This window comes from Anopheles aquasalis, chromosome 3 (genome assembly GCF_943734665.1).
Source record: "Anopheles aquasalis chromosome 3, idAnoAquaMG_Q_19, whole genome shotgun sequence".
NCBI classification, from domain to species: domain Eukaryota; kingdom Metazoa; phylum Arthropoda; class Insecta; order Diptera; family Culicidae; genus Anopheles; species Anopheles aquasalis.
The window spans coordinates 67,843,549-67,860,760 of NC_064878.1; the positions used below are offsets into that span (position 1 = coordinate 67,843,549).

A 17,212-nucleotide genomic window follows, 5' to 3' on the forward strand; every position below is an offset into this window, starting at 1 on the left:
TAAAAAGAATATGCATTAGTTTCACATCATAGTATCGCGGTTTGTGTTACTCTTAGAATAGTAATTGTGTTATTGCAATAAAAAAAAACTGGACACATTGTTGAGTATAGAACAACTGTACATCAGTGAAGAAATAGGTGGTAGTAGTGATATGCAAAGTATAAGGTTCGAAGAGCCGTTTCGAGGCCAGCGATAAACCAATTTTGAAGATGCCAAACCCATTCACCACACGATAGGATCACTCCGGAAATATAGGAAGAATAGAAAAGGGTGTGAGAGAGAGAGAGAGAGAGAAAGAGAAAGAAGAGATACCAGACGGAAATTCGTTTCGATAGGCGATCAACAGGTCAAAGGAAATATTTATTAGTGTTTTTCTTAGGGAACGGACCAAGGAAGATTATTTACAAAAGAAGGGAGAAAACGAAACCAACGGAAGAGTTCAGGATGCGCGTGTTCATGCGTGTCATTTGCTTAAAAGTCCTTGTTTCGTTTGCGGTTTGGAGATCGGCGCATCCCAAAGATGTTTTAATTGTTTGTATGTGAGTAAAGCTGTGCAGAGTAGTGAAGCGTTTGTGGGAGCAAGTTGAAAAGCACCACTGGTGGAAGCTGCAAGAACAAGAAAGTAGTCCTTTGAGTTTGTGAATTGATTGTGCATGAATCACATGGCCTCTTTTTGGGCAGTTGTGCTTTCTCCAAACTCCAAGGCATCATTCGTCAAAAAAATTAAAGCGTTCCAAAACGTTCAATAAGATAATGCAAAGAGAAAGGAGAAGGCGAAGGAGAAGAAGAAGAAGAAGTAGAAAAATCAAAAGTGTATCGAATTTTGCAAATACATAAAGCGAGAGGAGAGAGATAGAAAGAAAAAATAACAGTACAAGAGAGAGAGAGAGAGAGAGAGAGAGGGAGAGAAAGAGCAAGAGAGAGAGAGAGAGAGAGGCGAGAGAGAGAGCGCAAATTCCAAACAGTAACAGGGAGTAATTGGAGGTGATAAAAACCTTCAGAGTATGTCGGTAGGACTTTCTTGGGCTGTTTCAGTGTGAATGATTCTTCTTCGTGTGTGGTGAGCTGTGATCTGTTGCGTTGCATGGTGAGGTCGAGAGAGATCTCCTCCTCATGATGCGTGATAAGATTTTCGAGCTTCTCGCGCCGTTTGCGCAGCTCGAGCACCACGTTTTCCGTGTCCTCCTCGTAGCGATAGTAATCGTCTTCTGCATCCTGTTCGCTATCGTCGTAAATGACCTCGTACACTACCTCGTCATCTTCGTCGACCTGCTTAACGATCGTGATGTGGGCCTCGCCTGTCTCCTCGCCGTAGCTGTAAGGCGCCGGAAGCTTCACTCGACCGGACATAGAGATCTCTTCGCGGGCGTAGGAATCTAATTGAATCTTGAATTCCTGTTCAATGTCTTCGATGTGTTTGGTTCGTTTCGGACGGAACGTTACGTTTTCGGGTTCAATATCCTTGAAGACAGGACGCGGTTGTCGCACCTTTTTGATCTTCTTAATGCGTACCTCCTCTTCATCCAGCACCTCGCGTCGGAAGGCTGGCTTGGGGCGAGGCCTTTGCTTTCGCACCACCACATGCTCGGTTATCTCTTCTTCCTCCGGAAGCTCCTGTTCCTTGGTGATGGTAATTGATGCTTCAACATCCTCGCTCTCGGCTGGCATAGAGGGCTTTCTAGCCACCTTAAACGTGGCTTCCGCCTCTTCTGGTTCTGGAGCCGCTGATTTCTTACGTGGTAGGGCGAGCTTCGCCTCCACTTCTTCCTCTTCTTCGACAGAAGGCTTTACTTTCGGCTTGCGTTTCACCATCGTGACCTCTTCGATGGTGTCTTTGGGTTTCTTAACCAGCTCCAGATCCACCTTCTCGTACTTTTCCAACTCCGTTTTTGGAACATCCATTTCGAGCAGCTTTCTTGTAATTTCATCGATGTCATCTTCCTTCTTTTTCTTTGGCACAACCTTCTTCTTTGGTTTCTTCTCTTCCGGTTTCTTAGCTACCTCTTCTACCGGTACTATCACCGGTTCCGGGGCTGGAATCTCCGGTTCCGAAACCTCCGCAGGCTGCTCCACTTCGCGCACAATCTCCAACGAGGCTTCTGCCTCGTCCGTAGTGTACGGTGCCGGTTTACTCTTAAGTTTTACCAGTTCCTCCACATCTTCAACCTCTTCCGGCTTGGGTACGGAGGGTTTCAGTACGATTACCTCTTCGGTAGCAGTCTCCTCCGTAATTTGTGGTTTTTTCTTTGGCTTTTTGAGAGAAACGGTGGCTTCTTGTTGTATCTCTTCGACCACGGGTTGCTTCTTGGGTTTTATCTTAAATTCAACCTCCGTTTCTTCGATGGTCTCCACCTTCGGTTGGCTCTTTTTGCGTGGCAGCTTCACCTGTGCATTCTGCTCAGGTTCGACCGTAGATTCGACAGCCTGTTGCGGTTTTGGTTGCTGCTCAATCTGAACCTTTTCACGCTTGCGCAGGTCAACGTCTACTCGCTCGTATTGCTCCAGCTCAGTTTTCTCGATTTCCAAGTTCAGCAACCGTTGCAACTCGGCATCGTCATCGATGCTTGCCTTCTTCTTTTTGACTACCACGACCTTTTTCTTTGGTTTCTCAGCCGGTTTTTCTGGTACCTTCTCTTCAGCTTCGGGTTTGCTCTCGATTACCTTAGGAGTGGTCACTGGTTGTGGTTGCACTTCAACGATCGCTTCAATAGGAACAGACTCCACGGTCGTGGGCATCTCCTCAGAAGGTGCTTCGATGATTGCATCCTCAATGACTGGTTGCACATCGTGCACCTCTTCTACCAGTGGTTGTACCGGTGCCATTTCCTCCTCCACCAATGGCACCACGTCAATCGGTTCCTCGACAACCGGTTCCACCGTTGCTTCCGTTTCATCAGGCAGGTGTGGTTCATCCTCTTCCACCTCTTCGATCAATGGCTTGGTCGTTTCCGGCTGTTCTATTTCGATTTTGATAATACGCTCTGCACTCACCGTTTCTTCGGCTTGTTGTGGCATTTTCTTCAGCACAATCTGCTCCTCTACCTCTTGCGGTGCCTCAGGAAGCCGCGGTTTCTTCGTTATTTTAATTTCGGCATCCACAGGTTCCGGTTCGACCGGTTTCTTGACAGTCTTTTTAGGCTTGATCGTTACTTCGACCGGCGCTGTGTCCGCAACCACTGCCACCAACGATTCACGCCGAATATCGACCGATTCTACCGTTTTCTCGGGTTTCTTAATATCCACGTCCACTTTCTCGTACTTTTCCAATTCTGTTTTTTCAATCTCCAAATTCAACAGTCTCTGTAGTTGTTCATCATCATCAATGGAAGCCTTTTTCGGCTTCTTGATAACCTTCTTCTTGGTAATCTTCTTTTCGTCCACTTTCGCTGGTTCCACTGGAACAACTGGAACTTCAACAGGAGTAACCACAGGCTCTTCCTTCAACACTTCAACTGGGCTCTCGTGTACGGCAGTGGCCACATGTTCCGGTACGGGAATAATTTCGGTTTTTCTCAGCTCTGGTTTTTGCTGTGGCTCTATTGTTTTAATTTCTTCAGGAATCGAAACTTCCTCAACCACCTTTGCCTCTGAAACCTTTGGCTGTACGATGACCGGCTCTGGTTCCACCGGTTTTTCCTGAGGCGTTTCAACTTCCGCCGGTTTCTGAGGTTCTGGTTTCAGCTTTTCCTTCGGCTCCAGCTCTACCTTTTCGTAGGTTTCCAGCTCCGTTTTTTCAACCTCTAGGTTCAACAAACGTTCCAGCTCTGAATCTTCCTCCGGTTTAGCCTTCGGTTTCTTGACTACCTTCTTCTTGATTGTCTTCACTTCCTTTCGATCTTGCACCTCTATGGGCTTTTCAACAGTAGCTTCCACCAGCTGCTCTGGCGCAGTTTCAATGGGCTTTTCAGCTGGTGCAGCCTGCTGAATATCAAATTCTTCGGTATGTTCTTCGATTGGTTGAGGTAACACTGTCTCGGAAGGTTGTTCCACTGGCAATTGTTTCGATTGCTCTTTTCTCAGCGGTGTTTCCTCAATCGCTGCTCCAGGCACTGGAACAGGCACTTCAATCGGAGCCGGTTCTTTCGCAGCTTCTGGCTCGACTGCCGCCGGTTCCTCTTCCTGGGACGGTGCTTTCGGTTTCTTGACTACCTTCTTAATAACTTTCTTTGGAGCCTTCTCCTTGTCCGTATCTTCAGGAATGTCCTTGGGAGTAGGTAGAGCCATATCTCGATCCGCTTCACGCTCTTTGGGCTCTGTCTCTGGGACGGGCTTCGTGAACGGCTTGAGCTTGATTTCCTCCTTCTCATCCTCCGGTTTAGCAGGAATAGGTTTGCGGAATTTGAATTCATCCTCTGGCTCCGGTTCCGGTTTTTTACCCTTGCCGAGCACAATCTTGTGCTCTGGTTCTTCCGGTACCTGCGGTACCTTTGGCTCCTTCGGGATTATTGGTTTCTCTGGTTCTTCTACCGGCTTTTCAATTGGTTCGTCTTCATGTTTGACATAAGGTTCGAGTGGCGTTTCATAATCGGGAATATCGGTTGGTTTGAATGTGGGTTTTTCCACGTGGCGCTTCTTGCCTTCTACGTTTTCTTCCTTAGGTTTTTCCTCAACCTTTTTCTTCGGCTTTTCCTGTTCAACAGTTTCTTCTTTTGATTTGGTGGGCGTTTTCTTTAATTTTACCCCTTCCTGCTGCTCATCTTCCTTCACTAATTTCCCTTTACCCAACTGCAAAGTACGCTCCTCCGTTTCCTCCTTAGGAGTGTCTTTCACTTGGCGCTGATACTTGGGCTTTTCTTCTTCTTTTGGTTCTTCGGTTTTTGGTTCTTTTTCATATTTTTCTATGTCCAGCGTTTCCAGCTCTGGTTTTTCCTTCTTAATAACCTTCACCTTCTTAATGATCTTCTTCGTACGCTCCTTTTCGTCCTCTTCGATGTGCGACAATTGTCCTACGCCCGGTCTCGTGTACAGTTCAACGATCTTCGGTTGTTGACCCTCGAATGCATGCTCGACATGGTCAATCCGACTCTTGAGCAGCACCTTTGGCACCGTTATATCCTCCAGTTCCGGCCTCTGTGGGACGACTGTTTTACGCAGTTTAACTGTTTGTGGTTCTTGTGTGTCAGTGATTTGTTGTTTGATAGGTTTTTGTTCTTTTCGCTCGATCTTAATAGGCTCTAACTTAACAATCTCACCCTTCTCTGGCTTAGCCTTCGGTGTAGCATCCAGATCGATTTTCTCGTACTGTTCAAGCTCCGTTTTTTCGACTTCCAGGTTCAACAAGCGCTGTAATTCCTCGTCATCATCGATGGATTTCTTGGTCTTCTTCGTTACTTTTACCTTCTTGACGACCTTCTTGGGAGCTTCGGCTGGCGCGGTTTCAACGGCAGCCGCTGGAACAAGCTGCGCTTGCTCCGTCGGCTCAACACGCTGCTCTTCGATGGGCTCGAGTTTCTCAGCCTCAAGTGGTGTCTGCTCAACAGGAGCAGTCTCTTCAACCGGTTGCTCCAGCTGGCTTTCGGCAGGTGCTGCTGCAATTGTTGGCTTAAGCTCGACAGCAGGAACCTCTGTCGCAGCGTTCGGTACATCAACGGGCGCCAAATGCTCCTCGTCCAGTGTTACCGAAGCTACGGTATCTGCCTCCTCCACGGATACATCGAACTGATCCTGTACGGGGGCTGCCTCCAAAAGAGGCTTTGCTTGCACCTGCGGTCTTTCGCTGGCGTGGTCTGAAACGTCCGTAGGGACAACCCGAATAGTATCCATTGCCAACGACGGAACACGATCTATTTCCTCTTCGGCTTGATCGAGTAACTCCTCCACCGGGGCCGCTTCAAGGATGGGCTTCGTTTGCACGAATGGTTTTTGTGTGGCATCGTCCGGTACATCGATCGCTTCGACTTGGTGTGTCGGCAGCTCTAGCGCCTCTGCCATTCCAGTCTCTTCCACCTGTTGTTGAAATACTTCCTCCACGGGTGCTGCTTCTATCAAAGGTTTACTCACGATTGGCATCTCCGTTACATCGGAAGCAATCTCGACAGAGGCCGCTTGAGCTTCCTCGGGCTGCACTGTCGATACGATGTCCGTCTGCTCCAGTGGTTCATCTGAAAACTGCTCCATGGGAGCAGCAGTTACTTGAGGCTTTGCCGTCACTTCGGGTTCTTCAGTGGCCACTTCCTGGATTTCCACGGGCTGCGCCACATCACCCAAAGGTGCGGTCTCTACGAATTCGTTCGTCTCGAACGTATCTTCTTGCAAGTCCATGGTAGCTGCACCTGTGACGATAATATAAGCAAATTAGTAACATTCATACGAATTAATACTCTACACGAAAGACCCGAATTAGATTATCGAAAAAATAATTTAAAGTTAAAAAACGCACTGCTAAGTTAGTTATAACAACGGTCCAAGGCGTTGCCAGTGTCTTATGGCAATGTCGATTATTGGCCCAAGGTACTTACTTGAAGAACGTTTGTCTTCTGTGTGTTTTGTGTCGGGTGTCTGTGGAGTATCGGCGTGTCCAGCTGGTTCGAGTGGAACAAATGATTCTGTAGGTGTTTCTTGTAATGAGCTGATTTGTTGTTGTGGTTTCTTTGCCTTGGGTTTTTTACTTGACTTCTTTACGGTTTGAACCTCCTCCGGCACTGACGGCTCTGGTTGCGATGACGCCAGCTCTGGTTGTTCGCGGGAGCGCTTCGTAGGTTCATACTCGCTTTTCTCGTAAACTTCCAGTTCAGTTTTTGTAATCTCTTGGTTAAGCAAGCGATCAATATCTGCTTCTAGGCTATCGGGTTTCACTGTTTTCTTGATGCGCAGTTTGCGCTTCTTTGGTTCCTCATCCGGTGCCGTAACGGATTCATCCGGAGTCACTTGGGTAACTGTAATGGTTGCTTCGGGCATGTCATCTCCTTTCTGAACCGTGACAATTTCAATGATTTCTTCTTTGTCTTCCTTTTTCTTTTTGATAATACGCTTCCTAACGGTCGTTTGCTCTATTTCTCCAGATTCGGTTTGAGCCTCCGTTACTAAAACATCTTCGGGTAGCTCTTCTATCGCGATGTCACTCTTTGGAGTTGGAGATACGGAAAACTCTTGTGGCCTTTCGAATCCTTCGTCCGTTATAGTTTTAGGAATCACAGCATGAACTACATCCGGAAGACTGGCGTCAGTGTCCGCCACCGTTTGAGGGATTTCTTCATCTGCCACATCTATTATCTCATCAACACTGTCCGGTTTAGGTTTGTGGGTGGTTTTCTTTATAATTTTCTTAACTTTCACTGGCGCAGTAAGTTCTACGTCCGATTGCTGCGGCTTCTCCGGTGCTGAAGGCAGTGCCATATCACGGTCAGTCTCTCTGTCGGGCTTTTCTTCCGATGGAGACGGCTTCTTAAATGGCTTGAGCTTGACATCGGTTGGTTCCTCTTTAGGTCGTTCTGCTGTCGGAATTCTAAACTTGATATCGTCCTCGGGTGCATCTTCAGCAGGCTTGCCTTTGCCCAAAATAAGCGGTTTCTTTAGCTCTTCTTCTATTTCCGGAGCTTTTGGTTTCTTTTTGGTTTTGGGTTTCTTTTTCTCCTTCTCTTCTAGGGCTGCAGGTTCAGGGGGGAGAGCTTCATATTCATCTTTGTCGATCGAATAATCTGGAATTTCCACAGGCGTAAACTCAAGTTTTTCCAAGGGATGGTCACTCTGCTCGGGTTCGACCTCCGACGGTTCAAGTTTCTCCTTTCTACCAGTCTTAGGCAGTTCCTCTTCCTTTTCCTTGGGTTTTTTGGGTGTTTTCTTGAGCTTCACCTGTTCGTCTTCAAGTTCTTCCTTCTTCAATTTTCCTTTACCAAGGACAAGAGTTCTTTCGTCTGGCTCGTCCTTAGTTATCTGTTTAGGCTTTCTTTCATATTTGTGTGCTTCTTGATCAAACTCCTCTTTCTCCGGCTTTACTTCTTCGAAATCAGTTAGGTCTGGTTTTTCTAATTCAATTTTTTTGCCCTTAGTAGTTTTGATTTTCTTCAGCTTTTTAAGCTTAATCTCATTGTCATCTTCCTCGATCCTTGACATCTCTCCAATGGCTCTGTTGATAGACATACTGGTAATTGTTGGTAGGAGCATTGCAGGTGGATACTCTACTAAGACCATGCGGCTTTTAAGTAATACTTTTGGCACTACCGTTTCCTCCACTCCTTTACGCTCAGGTACCTTTATCTTTCTCAATCGAACCATTTGTGGCTGCTCAGTACATTCTGTGATTTGCATCTTATGTGGTTTTTGTTCTTTTCGCTCAATTTTTTGCGGCTCAAGTACTAGTTTCGGTTTTTCCGGTTTCGGTTTACTTTCAAGCTCCACCTTTTCGTACTGTTCTAGCTGTGTTTTTTCCACTTCTAGGTTGAGCAATCGCTCCAGCTCTTCATCTTCTTCTTTCTTATTGATTTTCTTCGGTTTTTTCTTTATCTTCTTCTCGATCTTTTTGGATTCATGGACGACTGTAGAGTCGTCTGTTTTCTCAGATGGTGTTTTCTTTACCGATTTTTCGGTAAATGTTAGGAACGATTCCTCATATTCTTGTACCACGGCTTCCTGAAGCAATGGCTCGATTAGAATCAGTTCACGAACTATCTCACTTTCGGCTAACTCTTCCGGCGTTTGAATTACTGCAGCAGGCTCAAGCAGATCATCGGCAGCTTCAACGTTCGTTGAAACCATTTTAATTTCGCCATGCTTCGATGGTATGTGTTGCTCTTTGATGGTTTTAGATTTTTTACCTATTGTTGATTTGCTTGCCTTTTCCGGACTAGCATACGGTTGATCTGCAACTGTTTCATCGGGGTGTTCTTCGAACGCTATCGCAGTATCTTTTATTTCACTTATTAGTGGTTGTTCTTCAGACTCTGTTGAATGTGTTGGTTTGGGTTTCTTTATTGAAATTGTCTTCACTTCTTCCGTGTCTTTAACCGGCTGCTTTCTGGAAGTCTTACGCACAGTTGTAGGTACTGGTAGGTCGATAGTTTCCAAAATTGCTAATGAGGACTGGGGCTGTGGCACCTCCTCTTCGATGACTAATTTAGCTCGTTTCTTCAGCTCAACTTCAATCTTTTCGTATCGTTCCAATTCAGTTTTCTTTACTTCGAGGTTAAGTAGCTTTTCAATAATATCATCCACTTCATCACTTGTTTTAATAGTTTTGATTTTCTTCTTATTCAATTTTGGTTTAGCTTTAGGTTTTACTCCACTTTCTACACGCTCGACAACAGCCGGCAGTTCTGGTTGAATTTCGGATTCTGTAATAGTGATGGTCGTTTCTGGTGCCTGTCCTTCTTCCTGCACAGTGATGACTTCGACCAACTCTTCTTTATCACCAGTTGTTTTCTTAACAGCTCTTCGCTTGGTAGTTTGTTTCTTGACAACTCCACTAGCTGTGACAACTTCCTGTACCTTTGTCTCTTCCGGCATTTCCTCAACAACTGGTAGCTGCTCCTGTGGCATCTCGAATACAAACTCTTGAACCTGTTCGTGTGCTTGGGCAACTATTGCTCCGACAGAAGGTGAATCATCGAGGATTGGTTGGTTTTCAATATCAATATTTTCAACAAATGCCTGTGGTACAGGGTAATCAAGTGTTTCGAGGCTAGTGGAGTCCAGCGTTGGTGTGGATTTATCAGATTTCTTTTTAGCGATAGGCTTCGATTTTTCCATTGTTTCTAATGGCTTGGGAAGTTCTATGACGTTGCTTTCTTCTGGCTTTTTAAATCTTGCTGGTAAATCAACGTCAATTTTTTCGTATTTCTCGAGTTCTGTTTTCTGGACTTCCAAGCTCAACAACTTCTCAATGATGTCATCAGTATCGTCTCCCTTCTTTTTGATAGTCTTAACCTTTTTCTTCTTGGGCTTCATGATTGCTACTGGAGAATCAACCAGCACAGTCTCAGGAACATTATCTTCCTCTGTCATTGTGACTGTTGTTTCTGGCTCCAGATCATCCTCCTGAACTGTAACAATTTTGACTTCTTCTATCTTGCCAGCCGTTTTCTTTTTAATAACCTTAGTTTTAGTGGTATGCTTCTTGAGTTTACCATCAATGCTTACACTTTCCACAACCTCAATGTGTTCAGGAAGCTCTTCGATGACTGGGCGTTGAGCAACTACTGGTTCCGTCGGTAGATCTGTAGTTATTTCTTGTGGCACTTCTTCAACCACTGGTGTAGAGTGTAAAACCTTCTTTGTTTTCTTTTTAACAATTTTGGCGGATGCATCAGCGTCGCGAGGGACCGCTTGTTGAGGCTCTAAATCATCACCGAGCGGCTCGGTGTCATCGTATGGTACAATTTCTTCGCTTATCGTAACAGTGGTTTGAGGTTGTTTGCCTTCTTCATGCACAGTTACCTCCTCAGTGATTTCCTCTTTAGGACCAACACGCTTTTTGATGATTTTCTTCTTGATAATCTGCTTCTTGAAAACACCATTCTCAGTTTGAACATCTTGCAGCACATCCGGATGCTCTACGATCGTCGTTTCTTCTAGAGGCCGGGACCTCTTAGGTAGGTCTACTTCAATTTTCTCGTATTGCTCCAGCTCTGTTTTCTTCACTTCCAGATTCAGCAATCGCTCGATCACATCATCAGTATCATTTTTCGTTTTAATGACCTTCACTTTCTTTTTCTTTGGCTTAGCCACATCCTTTAGCTCTTCCACTGATGGAGCTTCTTCTTCGATCACAGTTATAGTAGTTCCAGCCGGCTTGTCGTCTTCTTGCACGGTGACAATCTCAATTTGTTCCTCATGCTGACCGATTTTCTTTTTGAAGACTTTCTTTTTGGTGACTTGCTTAGCAATGGTTCCCGAAGCAGTCAATACTTGTTGCACACTTATTGTTTCAGGCAGTTCCATTGTTATGCATGCCTGTTCTTCTGGTGCATCACGAATTGCTAGAGCTGCTTCATTTTCTTCTTGTGTAATCACCGAAGAGTCGACCCCTTGCATAACAGTGACCTTCGATATTTTGCCTTTAAGCTTCTTAGAGATTACAGTACGAGCTTGAGCTGTTTGCGATACTTCATCTGGTATTGCCACTGTTCCTGCGTCAAGAGGAACACTTTCAATATCCTGTTGAATATGTGTTTGTGTTTGTTTCTTCTTAGCTCTGTGAATTGTTTCGACTTCTTGTACAATCCTAGGTGTCTCTTCAAGGTCTGTAAGGTGAGGATGTGGTGCAGATTCTGTGCGATAAGTAGAAATATAAGTTAAAGAATATGCTTTAACTAAGTTTACAAAAAGGTAGAAGTGTAGACAATGAATGAATGGGACTAAAACGATTTTGAGTGATGAAACTGATATAACGAAAATATTACCTTGAACTTCCTCAATAAGTACTTCCATAGGCTTAAACGGAAATTGCGATATACTATCATCAACAACCAAAGGTTCTTCAATGAGAGCACCCTGCTCGTGTGTTATCGTTATGTTTTTGGGTTTGATGACTGTTTGGTTGTTGTCTGTATCTGATTCAAATGTAGTGATGTATGTTGACGAAGTGTTTTCTTTAGTGTCCAAATCTAAAATAAATATGATTCAATAAATAATACAACCTAGCAACGCAACAGTAAAAAAACAGCAAACAAGCAACAAACAATAGTCTTACCATGTACAAGTGTATGTGTGTGAGTTTGTGGATGAGTGTATTGTGTTTCATGTTGTAAAGTTACTGAATCTACTGTGTGGTTTTGCTTCATCAGATAACAATTTGAAAATTCAGCATCTTCTTCCAATGGAAGCTCCTTTTCCGTGACGGTAACGGTAGTCTGAGGCAGCTGATCGTCTTCTTGCACAGTGACGATTTCGGTGACCTGCTCCTTTTTACCAGCCTTTTTCTTGATGACACGTTTCTTGATAGTTTGCTTCTTTGGCTGACCCTCCTCGGTGATCACTTCGGTTACCCTGACTTCTTCGGGCATTTCTTGAACAATCGCTTCTTGTGGTTCAATGCGCGAAGGAACGAATTCGGAGACCTCTTCGAACGGAAGCTCCTTTTCCGTGACGGTAACAGTTGTCTGAGGCAGCTGATCGTCTTCTTGGACAGTGACGATTTCGGTGACCTGTTCCTTTTTACCAGCCTTTTTCTTGATGACACGTTTCTTGATAGTTTGCTTCTTTGGTTGACCCTCCTCGGTGATCACTTCGGTTACCCTGACTTCCTCGGGCATTTCTTGAACAATCGCTTCTTGTGGTTCAATGCGCGAAGGAACGAATTCGGAAACCTCTTCGAACGGAAGCTCCTTTTCCGTGACGGTAACGGTAGTCTGAGGCAGCTGATCGTCTTCTTGCACAGTGACGATTTCGGTGACCTGTTCTTTTTTACCAGCCTTTTTCTTGATGACACGTTTCTTGATAGTTTGCTTCTTTGGCTGACCCTCCTCGGTGATCACTTCGGTTACACTGACTTCTTCGGGCATTTCTTGAACAATCGCTTCTTGTGGTTCAATGCGCGAAGGAACGAATTCGGAGACCTCTTCGAACGGAAGCTCCTTTTCCGTGGCGGTAACAGTTGTCTGAGGCAGCTGATCGTCTTCTTGCACAGTGACGATTTCGGTGACCTGCTCCTTTTTACCAGCCTTTTTCTTGATGACACGTTTCTTGATAGTTTGCTTCTTTGGCTGACCCTCCTCGGTGATCACTTCGGTTACCCTGACTTCTTCGGGCATTTCTTGAACAATCGCTTCTTGTGGTTCAATGCGCGAAGGAACGAATTCGGAGACCTCTTCGAACGGAAGCTCCTTTTCCGTGACGGTAACGGTTGTCTGAGGCAGCTGATCGTCTTCTTGCACAGTGACGATTTCGGTGACCTGCTCCTTTTTACCAGCCTTTTTCTTGATGACACGTTTCTTGATAGTTTGCTTCTTTGGCTGACCCTCCTCGGTGATCACTTCGGTTACCCTGACTTCTTCGGGCATTTCTTGAACAATCGCTTCTTGTGGTTCAATGCGCGAAGGAACGAATTCGGAGACCTCTTCGAACGGAAGCTCCTTTTCCGTGACGGTAACGGTTGTCTGAGGCAGCTGATCGTCTTCTTGCACAGTGACAATTTCGGTGACCTGTTCCTTTTTACCAGCCTTTTTCTTGATGACACGTTTCTTGATAGTTTGCTTCTTTGGCTGACCCTCCTCGGTGATCACTTCGGTTACCCTGACTTCTTCGGGCATTTCTTGAACAATCGCTTCTTGTGGTTCAATGCGCGAAGGAACGAATTCGGAGACCTCTTCGAACGGAAGCTCCTTTTCCGTGACGGTAACAGTTGTCTGAGGCAGCTGATCGTCTTCTTGCACAGTGACGATTTCGGTGACCTGCTCCTTTTTACCAGCCTTTTTCTTGATGACACGTTTCTTGATAGTTTGCTTCTTTGGCTGACCCTCCTCGGTGATCACTTCGGTTACCCTGACTTCTTCGGGCATTTCTTGAACAATCGCTTCTTGTGGTTCAATGCGCGAAGGAACGAATTCGGAGACCTCTTCGAACGGAAGCTCCTTTTCCGTGACGGTAACGGTTGTCTGAGGCAGCTGATCGTCTTCTTGCACAGTGACGATTTCGGTAACCTGCTCCTTTTTACCAGCCTTTTTCTTGATGACACGTTTCTTGATAGTTTGCTTCTTTGGCTGACCCTCCTCGGTGATCACTTCGGTAACCTTCACTTCCTCGGGCATTTCTTGAACAATCGCTTCTTGTGGTTCAATACGCGAAGGAACGAATTCGGAGACCTCTTCGAACGGAAGCTCCTTTTCCGTGACGGTAACGGTTGTGTGAGGCAGCTGATCGTCTTCTTGCACAGTGACAATTTCGGTGACCTGCTCCTTTTTACCAGCCTTTTTCTTGATGACACGTTTCTTGATAGTTTGCTTCTTTGGCTGACCCTCCTCGGTGATCACTTCGGTTACCCTGACTTCTTCGGGCATTTCTTGAACAATCGCTTCTTGTGGTTCAATGCGCGAAGGAACGAATTCGGAGACCTCTTCGAACGGAAGCTCCTTTTCCGTGACGGTAACGGTTGTCTGAGGCAGCTGATCGTCTTCTTGCACAGTGACAATTTCGGTGACCTGCTCCTTTTTACCAGCCTTTTTCTTGATGACACGTTTCTTGATAGTTTGCTTCTTTGGCTGACCCTCCTCGGTGATCACTTCGGTTACCCTGACTTCTTCGGGCATTTCTTGAACAATCGCTTCTTGTGGTTCAATGCGCGAAGGAACGAATTCGGAGACCTCTTCGAACGGAAGCTCCTTCTCCGTGACGGTAACAGTTGTCTGAGGCAGCTGATCGTCTTCTTGCACAGTGACAATTTCGGTGACCTGCTCCTTTTTACCAGCCTTTTTCTTGATGACACGTTTCTTGATAGTTTGCTTCTTTGGCTGACCCTCCTCGGTGATCACTTCGGTTACCCTGACTTCTTCGGGCATTTCTTGAACAATCGCTTCTTGTGGTTCAATGCGCGAAGGAACGAATTCGGAGACCTCTTCGAACGGAAGCTCCTTTTCCGTGACGGTAACAGTTGTCTGAGGCAGCTGATCGTCTTCTTGCACAGTGACGATTTCGGTGACCTGCTCCTTTTTACCAGCCTTTTTCTTGATGACACGTTTCTTGATAGTTTGCTTCTTTGGCTGACCCTCCTCGGTGATCACTTCGGTTACCCTGACTTCTTCGGGCATTTCTTGAACAATCGCTTCTTGTGGTTCAATGCGCGAAGGAACGAATTCGGAGACCTCTTCGAACGGAAGCTCCTTTTCCGTGACGGTAACGGTTGTCTGAGGCAGCTGATCGTCTTCTTGCACAGTGACGATTTCGGTAACCTGCTCCTTTTTACCAGCCTTTTTCTTGATGACACGTTTCTTGATAGTTTGCTTCTTTGGCTGACCCTCCTCGGTGATCACTTCGGTAACCTTCACTTCCTCGGGCATTTCTTGAACAATCGCTTCTTGTGGTTCAATACGCGAAGGAACGAATTCGGAGACCTCTTCGAACGGAAGCTCCTTTTCCGTGACGGTAACGGTTGTGTGAGGCAGCTGATCGTCTTCTTGCACAGTGACAATTTCGGTGACCTGCTCCTTTTTACCAGCCTTTTTCTTGATGACACGTTTCTTGATAGTTTGCTTCTTTGGCTGACCCTCCTCGGTGATCACTTCGGTTACCCTGACTTCTTCGGGCATTTCTTGAACAATCGCTTCTTGTGGTTCAATGCGCGAAGGAACGAATTCGGAGACCTCTTCGAACGGAAGCTCCTTTTCCGTGACGGTAACGGTTGTCTGAGGCAGCTGATCGTCTTCTTGCACAGTGACAATTTCGGTGACCTGCTCCTTTTTACCAGCCTTTTTCTTGATGACACGTTTCTTGATAGTTTGCTTCTTTGGCTGACCCTCCTCGGTGATCACTTCGGTTACCCTGACTTCTTCGGGCATTTCTTGAACAATCGCTTCTTGTGGTTCAATGCGCGAAGGAACGAATTCGGAGACCTCTTCGAACGGAAGCTCCTTCTCCGTGACGGTAACAGTTGTCTGAGGCAGCTGATCGTCTTCTTGCACAGTGACGATTTCGGTGACCTGCTCCTTTTTACCAGCCTTTTTCTTGATGACACGTTTCTTGATAGTTTGCTTCTTTGGCTGACCCTCCTCGGTGATCACTTCGGTTACCCTGACTTCTTCGGGCATTTCTTGAACAATCGCTTCTTGTGGTTCAATGCGCGAAGGAACGAATTCGGAGACCTCTTCGAACGGAAGCTCCTTTTCCGTGACGGTAACAGTTGTCTGAGGCAGCTGATCGTCTTCTTGCACAGTGACGATTTCGGTGACCTGCTCCTTTTTACCAGCCTTTTTCTTGATGACACGTTTCTTGATAGTTTGCTTCTTTGGCTGACCCTCCTCGGTGATCACTTCGGTTACCCTGACTTCTTCGGGCATTTCTTGAACAATCGCTTCTTGTGGTTCAATGCGCGAAGGAACGAATTCGGAGACCTCTTCGAACGGAAGCTCCTTTTCCGTGACGGTAACAGTTGTCTGAGGCAGCTGATCGTCTTCTTGCACAGTGACGATTTCGGTGACCTGCTCCTTTTTACCAGCCTTTTTCTTGATGACACGTTTCTTGATAGTTTGCTTCTTTGGCTGACCCTCCTCGGTGATCACTTCGGTTACCCTGACTTCTTCGGGCATTTCTTGAACAATCGCTTCTTGTGGTTCAATGCGCGAAGGAACGAATTCGGAGACCTCTTCGAACGGAAGCTCCTTTTCCGTGACGGTAACAGTTGTCTGAGGCAGCTGATCGTCTTCTTGCACAGTGACGATTTCGGTGACCTGCTCCTTTTTACCAGCCTTTTTCTTGATGACACGTTTCTTGATAGTTTGCTTCTTTGGCTGACCCTCCTCGGTGATCACTTCGGTTACCCTGACTTCTTCGGGCATTTCTTGAACAATCGCTTCTTGTGGTTCAATGCGCGAAGGAACGAATTCGGAGACCTCTTCGAACGGAAGCTCCTTTTCCGTGACGGTAACGGTTGTCTGAGGCAGCTGATCGTCTTCTTGCACAGTGACGATTTCGGTGACCTGCTCCTTTTTACCAGCCTTTTTCTTGATGACACGTTTCTTGATAGTTTGCTTCTTTGGCTGACCCTCCTCGGTGATCACTTCGGTTACCCTGACTTCTTCGGGCATTTCCTGAACAATCGCTTCTTGTGGTTCAATGCGCGAAGGAACGAATTCGGAGACCTCTTCGAACGGAAGCTCCTTTTCCGTGACGGTAACAGTTGTCTGAGGCAGCTGATCGTCTTCTTGCACAGTGACGATTTCGGTGACCTGCTCCTTTTTACCAGCCTTTTTCTTGATGACACGTTTCTTGATAGTTTGCTTCTTTGGTTGACCCTCCTCGGTGATCACTTCGGTTACCCTGACTTCTTCGGGCATTTCTTGAACAATCGCTTCTTGGGGTTCAATGCGCGAAGGAACGAATTCGGAGACCTCTTCGAACGGAAGCTCCTTTTCCGTGACGGTAACGGTTGTCTGAGGCAGCTGATCGTCTTCTTGCACAGTGACGATTTCGGTGACCTGCTCCTTTTTACCAGCCTTTTTCTTGATGACACGTTTCTTGATAGTTTGCTTCTTTGGCTGACCCTCCTCGGTGATCACTTCGGTTACCCTGACTTCTTCGGGCATTTCTTGAACAATCGCTTCTTGTGGTTCAATGCGCGAAGGAACGA

At 46.1% G+C, this 17,212-nt stretch overlaps 1 protein-coding gene across 2 annotated transcripts in view; it reads right to left on the reverse strand.

Annotated features, from left to right (window-relative positions):
* Positions 1-17,212, reverse strand: part of LOC126578960 (titin-like) — a 38,421-nt gene that overhangs the window by 13,148 nt on the left and 8,061 nt on the right. Inside the window, exons 3-6 of one of the 2 annotated variants that reach the window (XM_050242087.1) lie at positions 14,235-14,321; positions 13,498-13,736; positions 6,459-10,852; positions 996-6,272 (exon numbers count right to left, since the gene is read on the reverse strand). In XM_050242087.1, coding sequence (XP_050098044.1) covers positions 996-6,272; positions 6,459-10,852; positions 13,498-13,736; positions 14,235-14,321 — 9,997 coding nt within the window. Of the gene's footprint in view, positions 1-995; positions 6,273-6,458; positions 11,205-11,336; positions 11,541-13,497; positions 13,737-14,234; positions 14,322-17,212 lie in introns of both variants that reach the window. The other variant, XM_050242086.1, reaches the window with a different exon arrangement.